General features: G+C 35.3%; 1 protein-coding gene and 1 pseudogene across 1 annotated transcript; both read right to left on the bottom strand.

Annotated features, from left to right (window-relative positions):
• Positions 1-780: 780 nt before the first annotated feature.
• On the bottom strand, positions 781-8277 carry LOC107003457 (annotated as a pseudogene).
• A 614-nt stretch (positions 8278-8891) lies between these two features.
• LOC107002872 lies at positions 8892-25480 on the bottom strand. Its single transcript, XM_015201064.2, has 14 exons — positions 25109-25480; positions 22907-23575; positions 22069-22275; positions 21667-21975; positions 18792-18913; positions 16683-17870; positions 15701-15842; positions 15455-15626; positions 15165-15328; positions 14087-14172; positions 12806-12905; positions 11808-11869; positions 10476-10578; positions 8892-9545 (listed from the first exon to the last, which is right to left on the bottom strand). The coding sequence occupies exons 1-14, from the start codon at positions 25271-25273 to the stop codon at positions 9369-9371; spliced, it is 3666 nt and encodes a 1221-aa protein (XP_015056550.1). The 5' UTR covers positions 25274-25480; the 3' UTR covers positions 8892-9368.
• Between the last annotated feature and the right edge of the window lie 1341 nt (positions 25481-26821).

The following is a 26821-nucleotide window of genomic DNA, read 5'->3' as shown; positions in this document are numbered from 1 at the left end:
TATTATTATTATTATGATGCTTATTATATGATATGACGGAGATTAAATTAAATATACATATAGATAATAAATGATAAATATTATTAAATTAGATATTTTAATTAGAAATTAATCTAAGGAAGTACAAAAGTTATTAATATTTTTATTATTAAAATGAGACAATTTAATATTTAAATTAACTAATTAAATGTTATTAATCAAATTTCAATTTAGTACAAGGTCAAAATGGTAATTCAACTTTTCACTTTAGAGTTAAGCATATTTAATATTTAATTAATTAGATATTTTATTACTTTTTAATTTAGTATAGGGGCAAAATAGTAATTCAACTTTACACTTTAGAGCTTCATGCTTATAATAATATATATGATATGATGATATGATATGATGAGTAAAGTCTTACGAAGGATGAATATATTGTATTTTTTTATATTTCAATCTTAAATTTAATTTTGTATGAATTTCTGAATGACAAGTCATTTGTAGCTTTAATGAAAGTTTGCTACTACTAATCAAAAGTCAAAACTTACCGTTGGTTGGTTAAAAGAACTTGATTTTAAACATTATATTTTTGTCATATTTTAAAGATATATGTGTAATTATTGCATTTAATTACTCAGAACATGTTTTCATAAAATTTTAATTATTCCAATAAATCTATGTAAATTCTCACGGAACACACGTGCAATGCAGATATGCAGAAACTAGTAAAATTAAAAATAAGTATAATATAATAAACTATCTCTTGATTTTCCAAACTGGACAAATGTACGATCGGAATAATATTTCTCTATTAGTCAACTATAGTTCAGTTAATACAATATCATTTTATTGCTATATATACAATCTAAATTTACACTGAGGTTGATATAGACAAAATAACAAAGTAACTTTAACTCACACATTTTCTTTAAACAGAACAGTTCAGATTCTTTAGGATATACATTAAAACAAGTATTCATTATCTATGTTGCTCGGACTTTTCAATAATACCCCCAAATGTATGTTAGGTCGTCCAAAAATAGTGCATTTTTTAGAAACCGACACAGCAGATGCAATATGTTGGAGAGTCCGAGCAACATAGTTCAGTATCATTTGAGATGCATGTTGAAGCACTTTTAGTTAGATTTCTGAGCCAGCAAAGTTTCCAAGTATTTTTCCACATAATCCAGGCCACACTGTGTCTTCACAATGGGTAATATGGCGGGGACGTCTAGATAGAATTCTGAAACAGACCCGTCAAGCTTGCCCCATAGTTTGAGCTGTTCGCGTGCTGCTTTAACGGCTGCTCTTGCTGCACAGTGGACTGAAGCTGCCAGAAGCAGCGGCGGTTCACCAGACGCTGTAAAAAGAGTAATCAAGTTAAGATTCAACGGTTTGTATGAATAAAGGCAAATCCAGAATTTGAAGTTTCTGAGTTCATGATGTTCACAGTTATAAGCAAGACAAATGAAAAAAGAATAATACCTTTAGACGAGAGAACACGTCTTTCGTTATGTCCACTGTTTATCACATGAACATTGAAATTCTGAGGTATGGTGTCATAGTTGGGATCTTGTATGTCCAAGTGCTATTCGAGACCATTAACCCGTCTTTGTTTGTAAGATATTCTTCGTGCATGAAAAATCCGATTCCCTGTACAAAAGCCCCTTCAATCTGCAGCAAAGGAAAAGAAAAGCAATCTCAAATTTATGAACGATATGGAAGAACAGATCACATGAATGATGCATTTCTCAATGTATAAGCTACGACGAAGGGAAGAACCTGTCCCAAATCAACGGCTGGATTCAAGCTTTGCCCGCAGTCATAAATGATATCCGATTGCAAAATGGCAGTCTCTCCAGTCAGAATATTAATCTCCACCTGCAAAAGAGCTTTATTATTACTTAGCCTAATGAAGGTGCTGCAGAAGATATATTGGCTGTAAAATACTCCCTCCGTTTCAATTTCTTTCTCTTATTTTTCTTTTTAGTCCGTTTAAACACGAATGTCTCTTTTCTTTCTTGTTAGCTCTTTTGTTCCAATTTTCCGCGTGACATGTTTAAGACCACAAGATTCAAAAGTTCTTTACTTCTGTGTCAAGTCAAATCAGACAAACAAATTGAAACGGAGGGAGTATTCCACAATCAGAGCTCCCTGCCGAGTATTGTCACTCATATATATTGAAAATTGATAAACCATGAAGCAGACTGAAGCGGGGAACGTTACCGTAACATGGATGAGGGAACCAGAAGAACAGACAGAAACAAGAAGTTACCTCACTGACAGCAGCGCCAAAGTTCAAATAACTCCTGGAACCGAATTCTGGTACATAATAAGAATTTGCAGCTAAGCTTACTGATTGCGTTTGTGCCTGCAAAATAAGAGGAGAGTGGGAGACAAGTACAAGCTCAGACATTTAACACATACAATTAGTTCACTTACCGTTCCAAATAATATACAAGCAGTTAGTTACTACTTTGTTATGATCTTCAAATTGAATTCAAGACTAAAAATTTCATTGTGAAGTGACCCCATGACTTCCAGAGTTGAAATGTCGAAAAAAATGAGAAGGTGATTATACATGTTAGTATGGTGAACATTCATGGAATATTTTGTATGATCTACATTAAGATATTCTCGAGATGGTAAATATGCAAGAGATATTCTAGATAGAACATTTGGTTAAGAATATATGCAAAGAGATATTTAAGAAGTGTAAAATATTGTATAGCTTTAGCTGTAGAACATTATGCACAGAATTTGTAGGATTTACATTAAGTTTAGAATATTTATCTTGTGTATAAATACCGATGTATTCTAATGTTTCTCTAGTTTTTTCTCTGTTTATTATAATATAGTTGGAAAACGAACCTGGTGAATCAGCATTGGCCAATCAACAGAGCCATTTTGTTCCTGCAGCTGTTTCTTCAAAGGGGTCAGTCTTCCAACCAAGGTATCACAGCAAAGTCTAACAGCTTCACAGCTTGTTTCTGATGTAGTGCTTCCAGCTGTAAACCCGGCTTGCACTAAGCTCAAGGTGTCTGCTTGTATGACTCGAACTCTCTCCACGAGGTCTTCGGCCCAACTACTATCAATTAAACCAAGAGCATATGCAGTCATCTGTCTAACCTTTGTAAATAGCCCTTGGCCAATTTCAATCCCTCCAACCTCTACTACGATCGATCCATCTTGCAGAATACTGACTTTTCCTGAGGTTGGTCTTTGCATGACTTCATACACGATTGGCACTCGAGAAATACCTCTTTTCTTCCATGTGTTATTCTGGTTGAACTGTTCTATCATCTTGCTTCGTTGGAAAAAGCTCGAGGACACTGCCAACTTATCCATGATACTAGGCAATGTATATTCTCCTTCTGCTACAATGTTACCATAGAATAAATTAAGGCTTTCAAATGTATGGAAATTTTTGTTTCTGACTGAGTCCACCTCCATCGAGAGTAAACCTGCAACGTGCTCCATTATAGCTTCGGCTATATAAGATCCTTGCACTTCACCAGGGGCCCGCATAGCTGATTTGCTGGAAAGATTCGTCTTGCACAGTTTTACATTGAAAGATAAGGCACCCCAATCATATTTTTTTAGTGCTTTTATCACATTTGATGGTACAATGGGGCTTACATCTTCCGAGATCCCGGCATTTATCAATATATCTAGATGTAATGCTGTGATCTTTCCGCTAGATTTGTATCTTACACTGTATGTTACTTTCATTGGGTGTCGTCCTCCTGTCATTATCATGTCAGTGTTCCGGTTGACACATATCCTGACAGGCCGTCTTAACTTGTATGCTGCTAACGCACAGGCAGTGGATACCTAAAATCATGCATAAACTTTAACATCAGATTTCCGAGAATTGTTATCATTACTATTTCTGTATGAAATACTCACAGGCATTGATCTGACTCCCTTTCCCCCAAAGCCACCTCCAACCCTTCTTGTAATTACGCGGATATTGTGTTGGGGAACACCAAGACAACTGGCAATAACATGATGCATGTTTTCAGGGCACTGGCTTGAAGTATAAACAACCATGCAGTTGTCTTCATCTGGAATTGCAAGGACAGTCTGTGTCTCCATATAAAAATAGTACTCCGAACCGAGTCTTATCTGGAAATGATTATGAAAATAACCAATGAGTATCATATTTGAAACTTTAGCAAATGAATGAAACAGTAGAGAAGTTGTAAGTACCTCAGCGGAGAGAATCTTGTGATCAGCTTCAGACATTCCTTTTGAGAAATCACCAACATGTTTTGGATTAAAAAATGGCGGGACTTGGAAAAAGCTAGATTTCTCAACAGCTTCCTCAACGGTTAAAATGGGAGAATATATGTTTTCAGTGTCGTATTCAACGAGGGCTGTTCTTGCAGCCACATCAGCAGACCTCTGATTGTCAGCAACCTATAATGTTTCAACAACACAAAGAAATTGTTCAAAATAGCTTTGGATTAAAATGCATGAGAAATTAATGTTTCATAAACCTAACACAGCAGGCGGAAACTTGAAGTGCTCACCACAAGAGCAATTCTATCACCAGCACATTGGGCGATATCATCTGCAAATAAGGGCTCGGGATCAGACATTGTAATAACTCCTACATTTGCCCCTCCACTTGGAATATCTTTAGAAGTAATAATGGTGGTGACTCCATCTGTTGATCGATTCGACTCAAGCTGGATTCCCTTTACACCTGCTAATGGTTTTGTACTATAGATAAATGCTCCATGCAGGCAGTTTGGTGGTGAAGGAATGTCATCTACATAAACAGCTTCACCTGAAAAATAGTATATAAACAAACACGTTTGAAGTTTGAACTAATGCAATGGGCTTCTGGTCATCTGCTATCAGGTGAAGTGAAACAGAGATAATAAGAAGATGTTAGAAAATGAACAATAGATGGTGTAACTAGAAACTTAATTATTGTAATACTCCTGATGAAAAAATTCATGGCTGATTCCACAACTCGAATCGTGACCTATAGGTCACATGCAAACAATTTATCATTGCTTCAAGGCTTCCCTTCACTTAACATGCACAAGATGAAATAAACTATTTAAATGAGAGAACAAACCAGAAGCTTGCATGGCAGCTCCAACCTTCTTCATCGGTTCACCTACTGGATAGTAGTCGTTGCTTAATTCCACGACTTGCTTTGCAGAAGACAATAGTGTTTTTTCTCTCTCCTGACTAATGCAACCATCATTACAACTTTCGGGAAGTTCCTCAACCAAGATGTCACTAATTCCGTTGAGTAAACCACCAGAAATAGCAGAATGAACATCAGTGAAGGGATGAAGAAACTCATAAACATAACTGACGGCCAAGCTTGATCTGTACTCGGGGTGTAAAGTGCCATCTTCTGGTACCACTGCTAGTTTGACTAATTTAAGTGCTTCATATAAAACATGTATATTTAATATCTTCCCGGTTAGATATTCCTCTACCTTTTTAGCCCTTGTTGCATGTTTTGTACCATAAGCACCGAACGCCAACTGTATATTGTTTATCAAGAGGCTCTTCTGGCAGACAGAAACATCAGCCTGGAAAGCGGCATTTATATATGCCAATGCACTCCCATGAGGTCGTGGAGAGGTTCGAAAGGTTTCAAACAAAAATTTAGAATGAATTTCTGAAGAACTTTGATCTTGCTTAAATGGAATGCAAACACTTAGAAGCACAGTCCTTAAGTCTAGCGGTGGTCCCGATAATAACTCCTCCCATGTGAGCTTTTCAACTCCATGACTGGTCATTAAGCTAACAGTAGCACAAAGTCCAAGAAATAATGTAGCAATATCTGAAGGAAAACCATTCTTCTGTGCCATAACCAAATTTCCCCCCACACTAGCCGAGTTTCTAACAAATGGTGAAGCAATCTTCTCCATGTGATTAGCTAGTTTTTGGGACACATACGTCCCGTATGAACCCAAATTGACTTTGTTTTCCTCTTTCAAGAATGAAATCAGTTTAGAGATAGTCACAGCTGCTCCAACTTCAATGCCAGTCTGATCTCTTTTGATGATTGAGAGTTCAGGAATGTACCTGAGATCAATGTAATGATCATATCGCTGAGTTTCCTTATAATAACCTGTGCCGGTATTCCCAACGAGAAGTTTGAAGCTTGCACCATTTTCCATCACATTGGAGTTCAACAAGCTCCGTAGCTCCTCAATGGAAACAGGACTGTACCAAGGGTACCTCCTTGAGGATTCTGAATTCGTGGCAGATTCACTTTTCAAGAACTCGGGATACGTACTGAAATTCTTGGTTGGATCATAGGGAGGTAACTTACTTACTTTTACTTCCTTGGAATCTCCTTTTTTCCAAAAAGAATTGAACCCCAAATCCTCGATATCAACGTCAGCAGCAAAACTCTTGCAGGCATCAGCAATAGGCCGGTATCCAGTGCATCGACAAAGGTTCCCTGCTATGGCCTTTTCAGCTTCAGACGAAGTAAGCTTAGAGAATCCTGGTGGAGGATCGGGTTTGTTTCCTTTATCGGCATTGACGAGAGCTGAAAAAAATGACATACACATGCCAGGAGTGCAAAAGCCGCATTGAGAAGCATGGAAACCGGCAAACCTTTCATGAATAGAGTGAAAACCATCTCTGGTGTTCCCAAGGCCTTCACTTGTAGTAATTGAACAACCATTTAAACTGCAAAGAAGTGTAAGGCACGAACTCACGCTAAAATCTTCGACCTTTTTAATATTGGGTTCATACTTCGAGACCAGAACAACACAAGCCCCACAACCACCTGTAACAATACAGATAAGTTATGTTCTTTCTGAAGCAAAATACAGAATTTTGTTACAAATACATAAAAAATCAGATGAAGAATTGTTACCTCTCTAAAAGACTTATGAAGAAAAAAGGAATTCCACAGAATAAAACATCTCATTTAACATGTAATCAATGTTGAAACAGGAGAACTTCAGAAGATCGCCGAGTATGTAAATCAGTAACGTATGGTGATTGATACCATAAAGTAGTTCACTATGAAACTAAAAACTCCATTTTAAGAGAAACCAATTCATGTAAATGACTGATTTTATTGCCTGAAAACCTTCAAACATCTGGAATCCGATGGCCTGATTAGTCCACTATAGCCCTTTGTACTTAACTCAAGACCTCCGGATAAGAGTGAAAGAATCTTTACCGTCCCACCGCACCCTTAGACTGTCACTTAAGAGTACAGATTTAAGCACAGAAGCCTAAAAACCTCAAAAAGGAGTTCCTAATAAGTTTTCTAAACATTCTGCAGGATCACTGGTAAACAAGAAAAGTACATCAGAAGTCATCAATGTCCATGAAAAGCACATAATCAAAGCAAAATGAAGATTTGCATAAGAACACCAATTTTAAGTAAATCCACAGCTTTTAACATTCCTTATGTATCAGCACCTAAACACTTTGTTGCTCAGACACTCCATAAAAGTGGTCGCACCTGTGTCAGATCCTCAAAAAACGCATTAATTTTTGAAGTATCCAACACACACCTGTCACCAGTTTTGTAGAGTCCAAGCAACATAGCCAAAACAAAACATATAGTATACACTAGGTGTATTACGAACCATGAGGTCTCAGGTTCAAATCATCAAACGCAAAAACACAACAGAATTTCATTCTATCTGTCCAAACCTTGCTTAATAAGTAGGTATTTGCATAATTAGCCAAAGTGCGAGCAAACTGATCCAGACGGCGGACAGCACATTTATCAAGAAAACATATACTGTAGTATACATGTAATAGAGTGGTAAAAAAACATAGGAAAATTACCTTCACCACAACCAAGCTTTGGACTCTTGAAACAAGTCTCAGAGCGCAAGAAGTGAAGCAAAGTTGTAGAAGGATCAACACATGGCAACTCAAACCTCTCTCCATTAACTGCCAAAACCAAACTCACCTTTTTTTGTCTTTCATCCATTAATGTAATAGCAGTTGACTTCACACAGACCCTTTATCAAAAATCTTGTCTTTTTTCTACTTTCTAAGCTGAGAGCTACCACTACTGAAAGAAGAATCAAGAATCTACGTTGTTCTATATAAGATCATGTCCTCGATAAGTTGCATGTATGTCACGTTCTATCTAATCACCTTTTCCCAAAACTTCTTTTCTCTTCCTCTACCTCTCTCTCACACCTCGTTATTAGAAATTTTTGTGCATCTTCTGTTCACATATCTGAATCATCTCGTGTCCCCCTTATCTTGTCCAGCCCGAAAATTACTTCTAAGTTCCACCTTCGCCGAATAGCTTTATTGTTAATATCACTATTAGTATGTTCACACATCAATGTTAACGTACTTTTTGTACATGTTCAAAAAATATTTAAATGGGATCTGAAGAAGTCATAGTTAGATATGATTTTGTAAATAATAGTTTATAGATAATGGTTCGGACAGTCACTTTAATATTAAAATAGTGACGATTATCTAGTGTCTTCAATTATTTGAATCTAAATAATTTATCTATATGCATACTTAGTCAATTATTTGAATCTAAATAATTTATCTATATGCATACTTAGGGACATAAATTATAAATAAAGAAACTAAGAAGGGAAGAGACAACTAACTTCAATTGTAAAATTGAAAATTATTAGTAAATTATAAAAGAGACGACTTCACCACTAAAGGTTGTAATGGGACGGATAGAATTTCATTAGATGTTGATCGCGATATAAATTTAAATTAGTTGAATATTGATGATGTAAATCCCAAAAGAGTTACGCCTCAATTTCAAGCAAGTTGGGCAGAAAAAAAAGTAACCTAAATCCGATGCAAAAATTTTCTAGTCAACAATAACATACTTCGTGTAATTCCACAGAGAAAAGTAGAATATACACAGATCTTACCTCAATATTTACGAGGTAGAGAGGTTGCAAACCAAATACAACAGAAACCACTTGCCTTGATCATAAAAAAATAGTGAACGACAAGAAGTTACTTTTACATTTCACCTGAGTTATCAACAAATGCTAAATTTACTTGTTCTACATATACTACATATAAATATGTATAACATGCCAAACTTACAAAAAGCATAAAGAATCACCTCATTGAAACCTAAATGGCATATACTATAATGTTACAACCAAAAAGTTGCAAGTCTATATGAACAACATAGGATTGCCTGATAATCCACCTGGAGTAGATGACCACTTCTGAGGATCCTAATAGACATGCGTGACGTTTAATGTATATGTGCTGTGCTCGCGTGCTTGAGTGTACCTTTGAACAAAATGTGCCACATGAAATGTCAAGATCAATGCTATTGCTTGTGGAAAATCTGACCCCATGATCATAACCAAGGTCCATCCTGAAACAAAATGATCTCCTGCTTACAGTATCCTTCTGTATGGGTGGTTTTAGACTAGAAAGACCTGGTGTCCCATTTGTTTACCAATAACTTCTGAATAATGGTCGTTATAATTCAGACGCTCCCAGAAACTCGACAGCCCGAATTCTCCATGTTTGGGTGACTTAACATAACATAGATACAACTCTTTGATGTTCTTCGAAAATGATTTCCTCATGTTAAGCACCTGCAAACATCAGATATTTATTTTGAACTCGATTCCTTATCTTCACCCTCTCGGAAGAGGTAAAATACAGCTTTTCCACAGTAACTTGATTCAAATCCATATATGTCATTCCCCCAAGACAAAATAATCAAGATGCATGCAAGGCACGAGAACAGTTGCTGAAATTTGTACATACATTTTACTGTTTGAAAGAACTTGTATTAGATGTCCATTTAGAAGAAATGTAAATGATTGGGAATGCGAAAGAGTATGTGAAATCTTTAAGTTTTTGGGAAGTTGTCAGGGTTACACATCGATACTTTGACAGAGCTGTATTAGATCCTCTGTTTTAGAACAAATATGAATCATTGGAAATGCAGAGTATGATTTCTACAAGTTCTTGGAAATTTCTCAAGGTTGCACATCTATTGATGGAAAGTAGGTTTGCTTAACTATTGATAATCTCCAAACAAGAGGGGATACTTAATGTACCCGAAGTTACTTATGCAGGCATCGGCAGAAACCATCAATCATCTTGTCTTTGCAATATCCTAATACCAACAAGCTATGGCAGCTATTTCTCAATTTTGCTGGTATCAAATGGTCTATGCCTAGGAATACACAGGATCTTTTGAGTTGTTGGTATAGGCAGGGGCTGGACAAAGCAAGAAATATCTGGTGGTACACGATTCCATCTTGTATCTAGTGGGTGATTTTGGAGAGCCAGGAACTCCAGAGGTTTAAAAGAGAAGCAAAAACCAGTCAAAGATTTAGTTAGACTGTATCTTGTATTTCAATGTGGGTCTCAAAAGGAATATGCAGAAGAGGCAGAAACTTTACTAGATTTCATTGTCCCTAAGATTAGCATAGGGCTAATTCTTTTGGCTTTTTCCGTCACTTCTAAAGGACCTCCAGCACTACCTTTGTGTTGTTTATGAATACAACTATTACCTGAGAAATGTCTCCTTTCAGACAAGATCGAAAATCCACCGCAGATTGCAAGATACTCCGTATAATGCTGGCAATATGTTGAGTTTCCTCTGACAAGAAACATCTGCAGAATTCATATTGAAAACAATCGTAAATACATCAGACCGAAAAAATTTAATTATCATTGACAAAACTGAAAAGTGAAGTTAGGGACTTGTGTCTAAAATAGGTCACGGTCACGAGCAAAACATTCTAAACTCTCAGTCAATTCTATGACAACTGGAAAACCTTCAATTTATGGGGACTCACTTTAGCAGTATAAACTTAAACCTGTTTTCTTTATTTTTATTTTTATTCTTTTAGTATGTGTGTGTGTGTGGAGGAGGGTGCACTACCATTTTTTAGGGTTTATAGTTCCCTACTACACATATCTATACCAAACTTACTTTGATTATATTAACTTTAGGAGGTCAAAACAGAAGCTTTGGGACAGAAGGAGTAGTTCAGTAACAATCTGTCAGATAGTCTTTATCTAGAGACTACTTTTCTTTTCATTTATACCCAACAACAATATACGTGTTGTCTCGCTATATATTGTTGTTCACTCCATTTTAACTGGGTTGCTCATTTAATTGGAACAATTGGACAAAAGAAAGGTTACAAGTATAATCTAGTAGTCTACGTGTCCTGCTACTAGAGGAGTACATAGGGTCTCTGTAGAAGATAAAAGACAATATATCATAACAAAACCAGTTAGTGCTGTTCAGCTTCAGATGTACTTTTTCTTCTCCATTTATAATTTAGTTATACGAAATAAAGATACATTAGCCAAAAGAAAATTTGAGCTTCTTAAAAAAGAAAAGTGGAAATATTAGAAAAGTCTGACAACTTTTTCATACTAAAGTAGAAGAACACAAAATGTGATACCCTTGTCCATCCTTTTCATCCTCATTAATCACAGAAGTGGAGAACTACAAACAGAGTTCAATTTCTCAACCAAAAATGATCAAGTGAAATGTAAATACACTCCAGATTCCACTCTCTGCACCCTCCCTCCCCCCTCATGCACAAATAGTCACCTGATATTCTCGAGGTCACTGCTAACTGTCATTTACACTGGTCACATCATGTTATACCCACCGGGACTCCTACTCAATCACAGGTCATAATTCCCTTTTCTTCCATTAGCTTAAAACTGTGGTAAAATGACAAATCTATAGTGCAACAACTTGATGATTATATCCCAGAGTGTTGTGTTACAAAATTAAGCACCAAATATCCATATTTCAATAGTACATACCCTGTTTGTGTGTGAGAGAGAGAATAAGAAAAGTGACCAGAAGTTCATCTTACATGTGCAGGGAGTCGTTCAGATATGCCATATGTGCAGAATGAAGATCCATCATATCTTTGACCTGATGACCAAAGATTGTATCACAAGTGTGCAGTAACATCTTGAACAATGTCAAAATGACAGAAATCTCAGAATCGAATTAATAAGTGTTTTTTTGAATTATGTAGAATTACTATCAGCAGCAAGCACCTAATCCTTAAATAATGATACATTAAGGGCTTAAAACCTATTTGAGCCAGAGAGACATATTAGAAAATATATCACCAAGAAAATAAAAGCAGAACTGTGTTTCTGCAGAAAGAAAAAATACAGCTTGCATTGCTTGACAAATAAAATGAGAACTTGACACTTCTGTATGGTAAGTTCTGAATGAGTGACCCAGTCATAGAAAAAGGGATGGAAGCACATTCACAAGGATTGGTCAATATGCTCATTTAACTTCTAAATTAACTACCAGAAGATGATATATATATATATATATATATATATATATATGTTCATGAAGCTTTCAAACTTACAAGCCTTCACAAATTCATGGATGCTATATCTCAAAATTAATATTTAATTATTGACCAACACCATGTTGAAGAGGCCAACTCAACTGGCGAAGTCCTACAACCAAGACTACACTACCAGGAGTTTATTTTTTTTTAAAGAAAAAAAAAGGTGTGTGTGGGGTGGGGTGGGGACGTGGGGTGAGGTGGTGGGGGGTTACAAAGTAAAAAGATACTTATCAGTTAAAACCAAAAAGACAACAGCAAAATTTTATTGATTTTCCACAGCTAATTAGTCCATCCATATAGGTTCACATGTTGGGCATGCAAAGCATAAGATATAAGAGCTTGAAACCATTCTAAAACAACATTATTGTAGAGCATACCATAGGGTACCGAAATTCAGTAGATCACAAGATTAAGACTGGTGAAAAGCTGATAATCAAACCAAACAGCAAATGAAGGGGAAAATCATTAAAACCTAGATACAAGGTGCTCCTAACCTTATCCTTAAGAGAATGCATGAACCTGCACCAGGACACATGAGATAGTTGTGATTGTACATATTGTTCCAATGTTGACACAAAATGATTAAGCTGGTGCCTGGAATGAAATTCAGAAACATGTAAGTAAAACAGCAGAAATTAAAACTCTAATCATAAAAGGAATGACAAGACTCGGCACGTGTAGCATACATGATTCAAGCAGAAAATCATGGGATAAATATATATTGAGACATAAGAGTTGAAGCATGCATGAGACAAGTGTCATAAGTCTAGGAGCTTTTATGCATGGTTTAAACATTTACTTTCTAGTTTCTTCCAACGTCGACACTATATTTTATATACAACTGTAACATTCTAAAAGTAAATTGGGAGTTTCTCGATTTTATTATGCTAAAAATGGTTCTTGGTGCAAAGGGGAGGGAGTGGATCAGATTTTGCATCCCAGCAGTCAGGTACTTGGTCCTTATGAATGGTAAACATGTGGTTTCTTTGGTAGTTCAAAAGGAGTGAGACAGGAAGACCCACTATCACCTATGTTGTTCACTCACTCTAGTAATAAAAGCGTTGATTAGGATGATGGATGTTGTGGTGGGAAGCTACGTGATGGGGTTTTCTGCCGCAGTAGGGGAGCAAGGTATTTTGAGGGTGTCACGTCTTTTATTCGTTGATGATACCTTAGTGTTTTTGTGATGCTGAAAGGGCTTAGTTGGAGTACTTGAGATAAGTGTGATGATAAGACTAGACACTTCAATGGCATATTGGAGGAACAAAATGCTTCAATGGTGTGTTGAAGGGACATGAATTCTTATTTCCTAATTTCCTTGTGGCTCAAAAATCTTTAATTTGCATTTAGCATGGAGTGTGATTGCGACCCAGCAAGTGATTAGGCACAGACTACCTAGTTCTCAGTTGTGTTTCCAAACTAACCAAGAAATGAATGGTGTGCACTGACCATGCTTATTAGGTTTCTATCAAAAGAAACTCTATACTTACATCTAAAATATCTCAACTTGGAACAAGCTCAGGAAAAGCTAGCATCTTTCTGCGTAAATAATAGTACACAACCTCTTAATAAATAAACATTTTCACACATCTGAGCGCGTGTAAGAGAGAGAAACATGCAAAAAAACATGTTAGAAACAAAAGTGTGTAATGTCTTGTGGTTATTCCTTGAACAATATGTCTCTTTCAAATACAGTTAACGGACATGCCTAGAGTCAGATGATATCAAGATAGCCAGATAGAAAGAAGATAACAATCATTAAAATGTGAAAGAACCTCATTTCAGTTAAGATGGACAATTGCTTTGGTTCTGCATTATCAAACACAGAATGTTGATTCTTCTTGTTCAATTGAGAAAGATCCTGTTCACAAGGACACCATATCAAAAATATTAGGTCACTTAAAGCATCATTTATGTACAATAATTTGGTTAAGCCAACTTCTAAAATTGCAGCTGTGATTTTGTGTGCAGAGTAATCTCTTTTTTTTTTGGTTTTGGGAAGAAACGAATGTAAACATGCATCTTCAGTTTACTTGTTCACAAGGACAACATATCAAAATTATTAGGTGACTTGAAGCATCATTTATGTACAATAATTTGGTTAAGCCAACTTTTCAAATTGCAGCTGTGATTTTTGTGTGTAGAGTAATCTCTTTTTTTGGCTTTGGGGAGAAATTAATGTAAATACGCATCTTCAGTTTACTTGTTAGATACTATCAGCACGATAAAGAAGGGGTAAGGTAGAGCAATACATTTCTTGGAAATACATCTACTCGATTGAAAACCTTCATAATCAAATCCTTCAGAAACTAACTAAACTGAGATGGTGACCACTAGAAGCAAACAGAACAGGCAAATCGAAGGAAATAATTCCTATTAAGTGGTATAAAGTGACTGAACCACAATTTCCAACACTTAAAACTAACAAAGACAAATAAGCCCAGCTTCATTCCTTCATACAACATAGATTCGATCATTAATCTGTGGGCTCTATAATGAATGCATTCACTAGGCATTTGACAAAAAAAATGGGGATATCCCTGTCTCAACCTGTGTACGCTAATGACAAGAAGAAATGAAATAGGAGTTTCCATGGTCGCACGGGATAATTTCAGCATTAGGTAACTGTTTCAGCCAGTCAAGCCCAAACAGGACTGAACTTGCTTTAAGTTCAACAAACTAGGTATAGATAAGTTTCCAGATTATGTTAAATCATAAATATGCAGGGATAGGAATCCGTAAAGAAAAGAAAAAAAGAAGGATTAAGCAAAGACAATAGATAGATACAATCTACACATAACACATATATGCATGATGCAATACAAAAATATGGCACCAATATCAAATCAGTACCTTCAATGAGCGCCATACATCACTTAAAGAGAAAACAGCAAGCTTGACTTGCATCAGAAAACTAAAGATATCCGAGTATATTCTTAATGCTCCAGGAGACAATATGACGTTGAGTGGCCAATCTACTCGGTAACCCAAACCCAAAAAATCAAAGGAGTAGATTCCTGCCAAGAGTAGTATAGTTCTAAAAACTAAACCAAAATGCTTATAGAGGACAATGAACCATGTATACAGATATTAAGAGAAACAGTGATGGAGAGAAAAAATAGAACGTGGCATGCAGATCCTACCATAAAATGTTCCTCTAGCCGAAACTGAGATGTTTGTCATACTACTCCCTTTCACATAGACATACAAACGGTCCTTGTAAGGGTCTCCTTCACAAGAAGATCTCTGAACTGACAACTCAAGAATGCCCTGAATTTCTGATATTCTCTTTTCAGCCTCTATGGTGTGCCATTTCTGTTTTGAAGATATACCACAAATCAAGAAAAAGAAGGTAAAAGAACAAACTATCAAGTGGTAGAATAACATACATGATGCTGGAGAGAGCTGACAAACAGATGTGCCCAATCTGCTAATTCCATAAAATGGTACCTCCTTAGTGCTAGCAAATGTTCTTGCAAACTAAAACCTTCTTCAAGTAATTTTATAGTCAATTTGCTCAAATATTTGTATCTAGAAATGTTAAGGAAAAATGAGAGGCCACCATGAAGGCCTTTGACTGCATGCTCCCCAACAGGTAAAGGTTACTTAGAGAACATTGTGAGGATGGTGGTTATTAACAAATAAAATCTAAGCAAAACAATCGTTTCTTTTCTAAAAATACTCTTCACAAAATTAGAGAGAGATGAAAATACAACTTTCACAGGTCTAAACCAGCTGAAAACAATATCAAAGTTGAGGAGTCGAAGGAGAAAAATAAGAGAACTAAACAGATGATAGATGTCAAAGCGAGAAGACAATGATAACTGTGACAAACTTGGAGAAGGAAATTGGTTCTATAGAACTACATCCCGCTATGGAACATAAGCCCTGCAACTCAAATACTTCACTGACCTGGAACTGAGTATTCATGAAAACCCTGCAACTCAAATACTTCACTGACCTGGAACTAACTGATTATTCATGAAAACCCATCATCTGAGAGTGCGTAAATCAAAGAAGTCTAAAAAAGTTTCCTACTTCAAAATTCTAGATACTCAGGCTTTATCAAGTATCATGTCAACTATATAGATGAACGCTGGTTGTTGAATAAAATTTTAGCACTATAGGTCACAGTAATATAAGTTTGTACCTATTTCATTAATTTGTCACTTCTTAATGTAACCTAGGTTGATTTTAATATAATATGCTAAGTAGTCAGAAAAACGTAAATGGAATTCTTTTCTAATCAGGAATGAGAGTAACATTTGGAACCCCACGTTACTAGAGCATAAACAAGTAAGGAATATAAAGGACAGTTAACTTCAAGTGTTGATAAGCTCTATTTCATGCATCTAGAGTACATAAGGATACTGAAGCAAAATCTCTTCCAACAGGCACTTTTTGATAATATGATCCAGTGGCATCTCAAGAACTGTCACCAAACTAGTCTTTGGATATCTGGCAGTTGTACTAAGAATCTTGCTAGAATTAGCAAGCAGTCTCTCCCAACCACTCCCACCAGCAACGTTTTCCAATGATGAGACGTTGTCATAGTGGACCTTTGAACTTACAGGGGAACAAGTATGACACGGCTTTGCCTTGTTCTCCAAGTTCTCATCGGAGTAATCTTTTAAGTTATGTTGACGACTAGTAAGAATGGCAGAAGTAGCTGCTGTGCTAGTGAAAACAGAATTCCCAGCTCCTAACTGATCCCTAGAACTGGCAGAAAACTTTTCTATATACACCTGGCAAGGATCCTTTATACATGTAAAATCAAAAAAAGGATAAGGTTCTCTAGAATCTCTTGAGCACATTTGTTCAGACTCCCTCTTTAGGTTAAGAGAGTTTTTAGTCAAAATTGGGTTCATGCTGAAAAAGTTGAAGTGATGCTTCAGCTGCCATGATGGCAAATTTGTTGAACTTAAAAAGTTACAAGCTTTATTTGGATGTTGATCCTTTTCATAAGCCTCAGGAAGTGAAGGATCTTGAGGTAGAACTGAAACACCAAAGTCTAAATTCAACTGGCCACCAATGCTACTACTACTTATTTCCGGCTCAATCTCAACTGCATGCAACCATGTAGTCTTAGAGCTCCTCCCATCATTATTCAGAAGATCTCCTGGAAAGCAATCAGGCAGCCAGGATGTATTTTGGAAACTGTTAGTAAACTGGTTATCAAGTGTCTGCAGCATATTTTTTTCCTCACTTCTACAGGGCAGAGAGCTGTCACATGCAGCTCTTTCACTGTTACTAACATCCGTGGAAAAACATGATATTTCCATTCTTTTCCATGTTTCATATGAAACATATTCTGCAGAGCATGAAGTCTCACATTGCGGAAACTTCTGCTTCTGTAGAAGACCATCATAAGTAAAACTTAAAGCAGATAAATAATCTGGTTCCAACTCCACATCATTGCCAGGGGCTTTTCTCGACAGATCAAAATCGCTTTGCTCCTCTGAATTTTCTTCCCATGAACATTCAGATGATTCCAGGAGATCTTCAGTACAAGAAAAATCACTGTCTGTGCTAACTTCAGCTTCCATGGTGTTGTGAGGCCTAAAAAATCAGGTAGGATACTCTTTAGTAACAGGAAAGGACTTAAACAAGAAAATAGAAATGTTCAGATCAGCTTCAACTATGAGTGGAAAGAAAGGACTCAAGTATGCAGCTCTAGAACTAAACAAAAGAGTTCAATGAAATTACTTAATGTAAAAAGTATCCACTCAAAATACTAAGGCAGTTTATAAGCCCCTAACAGATGCCCCTAATAAACCTGATGTGGACTTACGTGACTCAAGACCCTCCTGCACGTGCAACCTGATTTTAGGATTAACACTTGGACTTTGATGCGGACTTATGAATCTTAGAATGGGCTTTCTAAATGTTGTCTCAATACCATGTGAAAAGATCTGAACAGACAACGGAATGGAGTGGCCCAAATCTTTACAGACCTCTTTGGACCAATATGGGACTGAATATAAATCAACACCTTGTTGGACTGGGTAAACCTTTTCAATTAAGAGTCCACACCGTCAAAAAGGGATATTTTTACTTTTTATTTTGGTCCTTCAACACATACACTCGGGTGCAGTGGAGATTCTTTTTCATTGAGCGAGCAAGTGGAAGCTTATTTTATGAAGAGTGTGATGAGACTCAGCTTACTTAAATACCATATTGAATTGGTAAACAGACTCACTTAAAAGCTTAAATTGTTGAAGAGTAGATACTTTATTTATTTACTTATTCTTTACAAAATTTCATACTTCAGATCATGCAATTTTTCCTCTATATACAAAGCACAAGGGAGCTATAGAGAAAGAACTTTATCATCTAAAAAAGAGCTATAGAGAAAGAATGGTAGGATATGTAGTAGATAAGCAACTACCAAAAAATTAGATTATAGACAGTCTTGGATGGAGGCACAAATGAGAAAGCACACGAGGACAAGCAATGAAGCATATAAACTGGCACACTTACAAAGTTTGCTCTCCAGTATCAGTTGAACATGTTTCCAAGTTGTCATTAGTTGAAAACTCTACAGGAGAGTTTAAATTCCTGGCATGGTTTGCATATCTAGGTTGCATGCCTTGCAGAGATATCTGGGAAATAGAAAACTTATGTAACACATGAAAGGGTTAAAAGGAGCAATTAAAGATTAACCTTGTTTTAACTCTAAGAGGTCGTTTGGTGTGAGGGATAAGAATAAATAGTCTTGGGATAAAAAGTTAGTCCTGAGATAAAATTTGATTGTCATATTTGGTTTTCATGTTTGGGATAACTTATCCCACCATTTATAACATAGTGATGGGATAAGTTTATCCATATAAATAGTGGGATAAGTTATCCCAGGATAATTAATTCTGGGATAACTTGTTCCCAACCAAACGACCCCTGAATGCAATAGATTGCTTGATGCTTCATAAAAATATCAAAGGATTTTGTCAACAAGGGATACGTATCAAAATCATAGGTACTCCACAAATGCAGAAATGGCACCTCTAACAGTTAACTTCAGGAATGTGTAAACAAAAACTAATACATCTGGCGGTAGAAACCATGTCTTATCTGTAGTACTGTCCATTATCTAGCGCATTCTTTGTTTTAGCTATCTCATTTCTTCTCCTGTCTTTGTATTTTAATATCATCTATTTCATTTCTCACCTATTAGTACATTAGATATACACGAGGGAAAAGGAGATGTAACACTTCTGCTGAGGGTTTGTCAAGACCTTTTTACTGGATCTCTGGTGTTCACTTCTTTCCATCCATGAAAGCTGGACTTCGAAATCATCTACAGCGAAAATTAATGATATAGAAGAATGGATGGTCTAAATCAAAAGCAAAAAAAGGTAGAGAGAAAAAGAAACCATGCAGAAAAGGGGGGATAAAAGAGGAAACAAGAAAAATGGATCAAAATTTATTTGGGGTTTGATCTAAAGAAAAAAGGAAACATATGGTAGTCGACCATTGACTGTAATGTACATATATGTGCAATTCTTTCAAGTTAAGAATTTCAAGGTCTGTTTTTGGCATCACAGATTTCGCCAAAGAAGGCTTTTCCCCTCTATTTCTGCCCAATAAGAACTCGACTTTTTGTCCATTTTCTTACTTTCCCTTGCTCTCCCCAAAAACTTTCCTCCAAACACACTTTTAAGAAAAAAAAAATGCATCCACTCCTAATCCTACAATAAACATATCATCTTAGAGAATGATTTACAATAAAGGGAGAATTTTGCTTTAACTTCAATCATATTTTGTTGTTGGGAAATCATACAATGATTTTTTTTATAACCATGGTCCCCGGCGAGCTTGAACACTCAACGACTAATTCCACGAGATAATTGTCACCTCCCACTAGTAACAAATATTATGTAACTCTGTCCATCAAGGCTAGGACAGACGGGAAGAAATCACCTGGTGTTCTTGTCTCTACTAGGATTTGAACTAGAGACTTTATGGTTTTCAACCCACTTCATTGACCACTAGGTCACACCCTTGGGTGCGTACAATACAATGATGTGAAATCGAGAAGTCAAGAGCTTAGTAACATCAAAAAAAGTGCTGCTTGACATGAAGTGAAAGTTCTGTACATAAACTGCAGATGAAGTTGAGTCCAATATCTCATTTTTATCCTATATATTTCTTATCTTCAACCAAGTCGAATGAATCTAGACTTGGTACTCATGAAGCTATGAACAAACAAAATCTGGCAAACTAATACCAAGCTATCAATGGACATTCTGCTTCATTAATAATAGATCACAATCTGAACTTTTGAAACAAAATACTCCATGTCCACATTTTCCAAGGCAGAAGACAGATTTAGAAAGAATTAAATAAGTTGGACCAAGCTAGAGTGTCAAACAAGTGTTTCAAAACCATCACCATTTGGGGTGGAGAAGAGAAAAACTTGATATATTTTAGAAGAGATTTATCACCTTTCATCGGTAATTTTACAATAATTATGTCCAAGTCCCAAACAAGTTGAGATTGGTTGCCTATATGACTCCTCAATGACCAAGTTTCTCCATTTAAACTCACCTCAAATCATCATCATACAAAACAACTACAACAACAATAACAATAATAATAATAATAATAATAATATAATAATAATAATAACAATAACAATAATAATAACAACAACAACAAAAGTTCTGTATATTACTAGCATATAAACCTATGATAAGGCCAAACTCCAAAGTACTCTTAGGAAAAGTAATAGGTCCAAAATCAATGTCCTAACAAGATAAAACTAATTCCCAACTACTAGATATCACATATATGGATCTTGTTTTCCAATGTGTCTAGTGCAGTTGTTTTGAGTCAAAAGAACTCTTCCTTGAAACTATACCAGTGCAGTATTTTCAGGAGGCAAAAGAACTCTTCCTTGAATCTTCTCACTGATAGTTGGGTATTACTATAAGTAAAGCAGCCATGCAGACTATGTTTGACGAACCCACAACAAATTAAGTACTAGGTTATTTAATCTCAAATTGCATCTCCAATCATAACAAATAAACCAGAATAACCGCAGTAACGACCTCAAGTCAAAAGTGGCCAGAAGAAGTAAAAGTCTGTGTTCCCACACTGGATACATTTCATTAGGAAATCTTAAATAGGATAAACAATCACAGTAAGATCAGACTTTCTTAAAAGAAAAACAGCACAAGCAATTAGCATTTATACAACATAGCTTAGTTATCCTGGAAAATTATTTCATGGAACCGACAGCTGAAAAGCAGGAACACAAGAAACTTATTTCATGGTTCTACAGCTGTAAATACAGGATGACAGCAAGAACTTTATAAGCAAGAAGAATTTGGAATTGTGGCCTCTAATATGAAATTACCTCCCGAAATCTGAATTTTGACTTGGTAAAAACGTTGTCAATTTTCTCCAGCATCCTTTGGTAATAACTGTTTCTTGAAACTACCATCGTCTCAATAGCTCCTTTCTCAAATAACAAGGAAGATCTGAAGCTTGGGAATTCACTTGAAAACCCATGGATTCCAGGAAGGAACTCTTCGTGAATACCGTTAAATGGTCCAGAAGTACTACAGAACTCAAGTAACTTCATTATTATTTGAAGCTGTTGACCTGCTCGGAAAAGGGGACGCAAACAATCCTCCAGAAACAAAGGCAAAACTCCCTCTCGCACCTGAGATATTGAGTAGCAGATGATAAAAAGTAGTCACAATAAATGTATCAGCATTAGAAAGAAAGTATAACTCTAAATGACAGATAGCATTACCCTAACACTTGCAAATGGGAAGTCATTAGAGATTCCAATGTTACCCGGCTCATGAACAGGTTGCTCTTTCATATTTTCCACGATGAACTCAGTAAAAGGATCAGTAATGCTACCTTCAAAAATCCATGATCTAATAAATCCACTGTAGGGTTCCCATGAACGTAGAAACAAGAACTTCAGGAGAGTGCAATGGGCCGGATTAGCCACCTAGCAACAAAAAGCCAAGAAGCACTACCAATAATAAGCAAAAGAGACACCTTTTTAATCTCTTATATCAAAAATCTAAAATCAATAAAATCCAACAACTTGTTGCACCAAAAATGGAACTCTTTTTCCACAATGGTGAACGAAGTAACACTTAGTATTATATATATTATTGTAATAACAAAAATCAGTGACTATATCATTCAGACTATATCAAAAGTTGTAGTATAATACCTAAAGTTACATAAGTTCCAATCAGAGTGCCAAAATTTTCTTTCCTACTTACAAACATCTCTTAGCAGAATCATATTATCAATTTTGGATATTCAGTAGCATTTCCAGGTGGCAACATGAATGTGAAAACAGGCTCACTTTCACTCAAGCCGCAGTTAAGTGTATGGGCATGTCTCCTTCCCCAAGTATTACTGCTTTGCTTTTTGGTACATGCCTACTCATAACTAGCTGCTTTCCTCCTCATATATGAAATAAAATAAATATGCATCATGTAATCCAGGAAGCATTTCATCAACGTGATAATCAAATACCTCGTGTGACTCGCTACCGTGCACAAACTAAATATTCATGGAACAGCAAAGTACCAGATCAAACAAGTATAGAGTTGATGAATACTAACCTTTAGTTGTGTGTACAAGAAAGTGAGCAGAGCACCACTTATGGGGAATTTATTGAACTCTAAGAATGCTTTGGCACTTATTTCTTCAAGAGATAATACAGAGTATCTAAGAGCTAGATCACTCATATTGCAGATATTACCAAGCACATCCATCTGAGTTCTTAGTCCTGCAGAGTGCAGATAAGCCTCTAGCAATGTGATTTCACCATGCCCAACACTAGTAAAACAGCCTCCACCCTTAGCCTTCAAGCGACGCCTCAAGTTGACAGAAGCATATAGTGTATTGAGAGAGGAGGTATACCCATCTAAAATTTTTGCCACAGAAACTGCAAAGGCCTGATTAACAAGTGTATGATTGCTCATTCGGCATCCCACACCATCACCGGCATCATATTTTTGAACTTCATCCTCATTTCTAGCTAGACTTAAACATGTAAAATGATTGACAAATTTGTGAAGAAGGAAAATGAGGCAGCCAAAATGCCCAATGGATTTAAGTAAATTTCCCAAAGCAAGGGTGCTTGAAGTCCGTGTCCACAAATTTGGGATATGATGGAAGGATCTATCAGCTGAGTCAAAACAAAACAATGCAGAGAGCTTTTGAATAGATATCAGAGCTGATTCTACACCTTGCAGAGCATCCAATGCCAGCCTCACCAAGCTAGACTCCTAAAAGGGTGAATGAAAAAAATAATAGGTAAAGATAATGCAACTCTCTTTCTTGTCCCAAGAAAAAGTAGAAGTGCAAGGAAAACTATAAAAAGGTCAAAATAACATGACCAAACAAAACCTGTCCCAGCAACACACAAGTACAAAGCAGTTTCATAGGTTGTACATTAGGCACTCAGACTGGTAAATTGCCACTCCCATTTTCTTGCTTAATTAACAACAGAAAAGGTGAATTACAGTAGAACCAGCAAAATATTTGAAAGTCACACTTAACCATTTAACTTTAAACTGTTGCAATTGAAACATTTATCAGTTACAGCCATTGCAACTTCAGAACTTAGGAAAATCCAAACTATAAGAAGAAACAAAATTCACCTTTCTGTTAAGTGCCATATTGCACCAAATTTCCCAACCTCCCCTTAGTTTTAGCCTTCAAATTAATTGAAATAACAACAAATATTGCAAATTATAATCTTGTAACTGGATGTGAATCCTCATTTCTCAATTAACCTTGCAAATTAAGTCCGTGCAATTTGAAACAGGTGTTTTTAATAGGTAAAAAATGTTCAGCAGACATGTAACTAAAGCGGCAAAAAGGTGTGTACATAAGTCACAGACCTACGACATATAAGGAAAGCGAGCACCCTAAACAGAAAAAATTAGCACAAAACTAGGCTGTAAAAGTATTCTTTGAAGAAACTCTTATTGAATCAAATTTCACATTTTTGAATTGCTTGAACTTTTTAAAAGTTTGGAACAGTCAATGGTACTGAGAAATATAGAGCAGGGGGGGGGGGTCGTCACCTCCCCTCCCCCTTATAAGTAGTTTCCAGAACAAATTTGACACATACATATACTTAAATTTTATCAAAATGTTTTGAATTTTCTTTTTAATATATGCAGTTCTTCTTCCTCTTCAATATATCATGATCTATTTGAAGCGGTCTACCAGAATCTAGTCTATATATTAAAAGGCAAAAGAGAAGCATAGACAACGCTCTTCTAAACATGGAGCAGCAATTTGTTGCTAAATGACAGCCAAGCTTTTTCTAAAATTTCAATTTGGCACCACAAGATGCACATATCAGCATTAATGCACCACATGCCATCATAGCTACAAAGTTAAACGTGATTGAGCCAGGTAGTATTAGGACAGGCGATCCTTAAGAAGTACCCATGTTACATTCCTCTTATGTTATATCAATACACAAGTATAAAACAGCCCATCAGCTATACAACTCGCATTTAATCTAGTACATTGCAGATATGCAAATATCATAAATAAAACAAAAGTAAAGAGTCAAAAGCTGAAAAGGGTCCTCACAGAAACACCAAAGAAGCACATAATTCAACCGAAACTCAAGGAAAAATGGAAATTTTCAAAGCACACTTACCCAAAAAAAAAATTAACTAAAGCAATATATAAGTATAAAACAACCCACCAGCTATACAACTCACAGTTAATCTACTACATTTCCAATATGGCAAAATCATCGAAAACAAAAAAAACGAAAACTTAAAAAGGGTCCTCACAGAAACAGCCGAAGTTGAATATTGAACATGGGAAAACCGATTAGTATCCAAAGAAGAAGAAAAGCCACTTTCTGAAGGAATTGATTCCCATTGTGTAGGTTGCACATACGGATCTTCCAACTTCAACTTCTCAAACAATGAAGCCAAATTGGTATCCACTGCCATTGAAATTAAAAACTAAAATCAAATCAATTTTGCCTCAGATTTCATTAGGGTTTTGTGGATTATGTGATTTGGGAATTTTTGAACTTTGTGGGTGTTTGATTCTTGATTCTACTACTATGCATTTTGGTATTTTGTATATTTTCCCTCCAATTTAAATAGTCGAGTGCACGATGTATCTCGTGTCTACGAACTGTAAATTATATTATAGTGTAGCTATATCTTAACGTAACAATTTATGATTTATTTGACGATTTATACCCATAGTTTATAGATTAGATATAATTTTATTATTTCTCCAACAAGATATATATAAGAATCGAAACAAAGCTAAAGAAAATCGACTTTTATATAAGTAAATGAGATTATTTCACGTTTATAAAGAGGTCGGTATCAAATATTATTATTTTCTTTTGCATGAATAAATGAATGTCATTTTTTCTTATAATGGTATACCTTTGATAAAAAGTTTTAAGAGAATATTAAGAATCTAATTTGATTTGAAAAATTAAAATGTCACTTCGTATTATTTTCTTGAATATCAGTAAAGATATAAATATCACCAATTAAATATAATATGATGCGTGAACTTACACCTTAATCGGATATTTCCATTCAAATTTAAAAGTATAGAAATTTTGGAATTCTTTTTTCCTTACACAATACAAATATGAATTAATTAAACGAAAACATTTTTTTTAGAACTCCAATAAGTATTGATAATTAACTTGAAAATCTATGTAGAAATTTATTTTATGTTTCATTAAAATAAATTTTATTGTAATAATTTTCTTTTAAGATTACAATCTATTCTATTATATATCATAAATACAACTAATTTATAACAAAGTGTTATAATTTATCTTATTTACGTGTGATGTGCGATTTAAATAATTAAATATTATCATGTCAATTATCTAAGTGATAGAAATTATCACATAAATATAGTGAGTAATTTTTTATGTAAATGATAAATATAAGGTGACTTTAATGTTACGGAATTTTAATTTAAAAAAATAAGTTTGTGTGTGAAATAATAGAAATATAATGAATTTTTCTGTTATGAAACAAAGAAAGTATTTTTCTTTCATAATTTTTATTAATTAAATGACCTTCTGGATGATCCAACTCTGATAATAAGGTGTTAATTGGGTCATTATTTGAGAAAACAACACATTTTTATTAGAGTATATTTTTTAAATAAATGGTATATAATTTGATATAACACCTAAATTTACAACAATGATATAAATATTTAATACATTGTTAATGAATATAACTTCAATTCATACGCAAATAAAGAAAGCAATTTTGATTATAGCCAAAAGGCAATAGGTTTAGGAAAATAAATAATAATTCACATTTCTAGGTGAATTCAAATTAATCGAATTTTCAAATCGAATATTAAGCGTCAGATATAAAACTGAATAAGAAGTTATAATTATTACTAAAAAGTAAATACTTCAAATAGAACTACCCGATGCAAATCAAAATTAATCGAGATCAAAACAAATAGAGCAACTTTCACATATAACAAACACAAAATTCATA

The sequence above is a fragment of the Solanum pennellii genome, chromosome 11 (genome assembly GCF_001406875.1).
Source record: "Solanum pennellii chromosome 11, SPENNV200".
NCBI lineage: Eukaryota > Viridiplantae > Streptophyta > Magnoliopsida > Solanales > Solanaceae > Solanum > Solanum pennellii.
The sequence above is the reverse complement of the archived record's forward strand: the minus strand, read 5'-3'. Positions and strand labels throughout refer to the sequence as shown.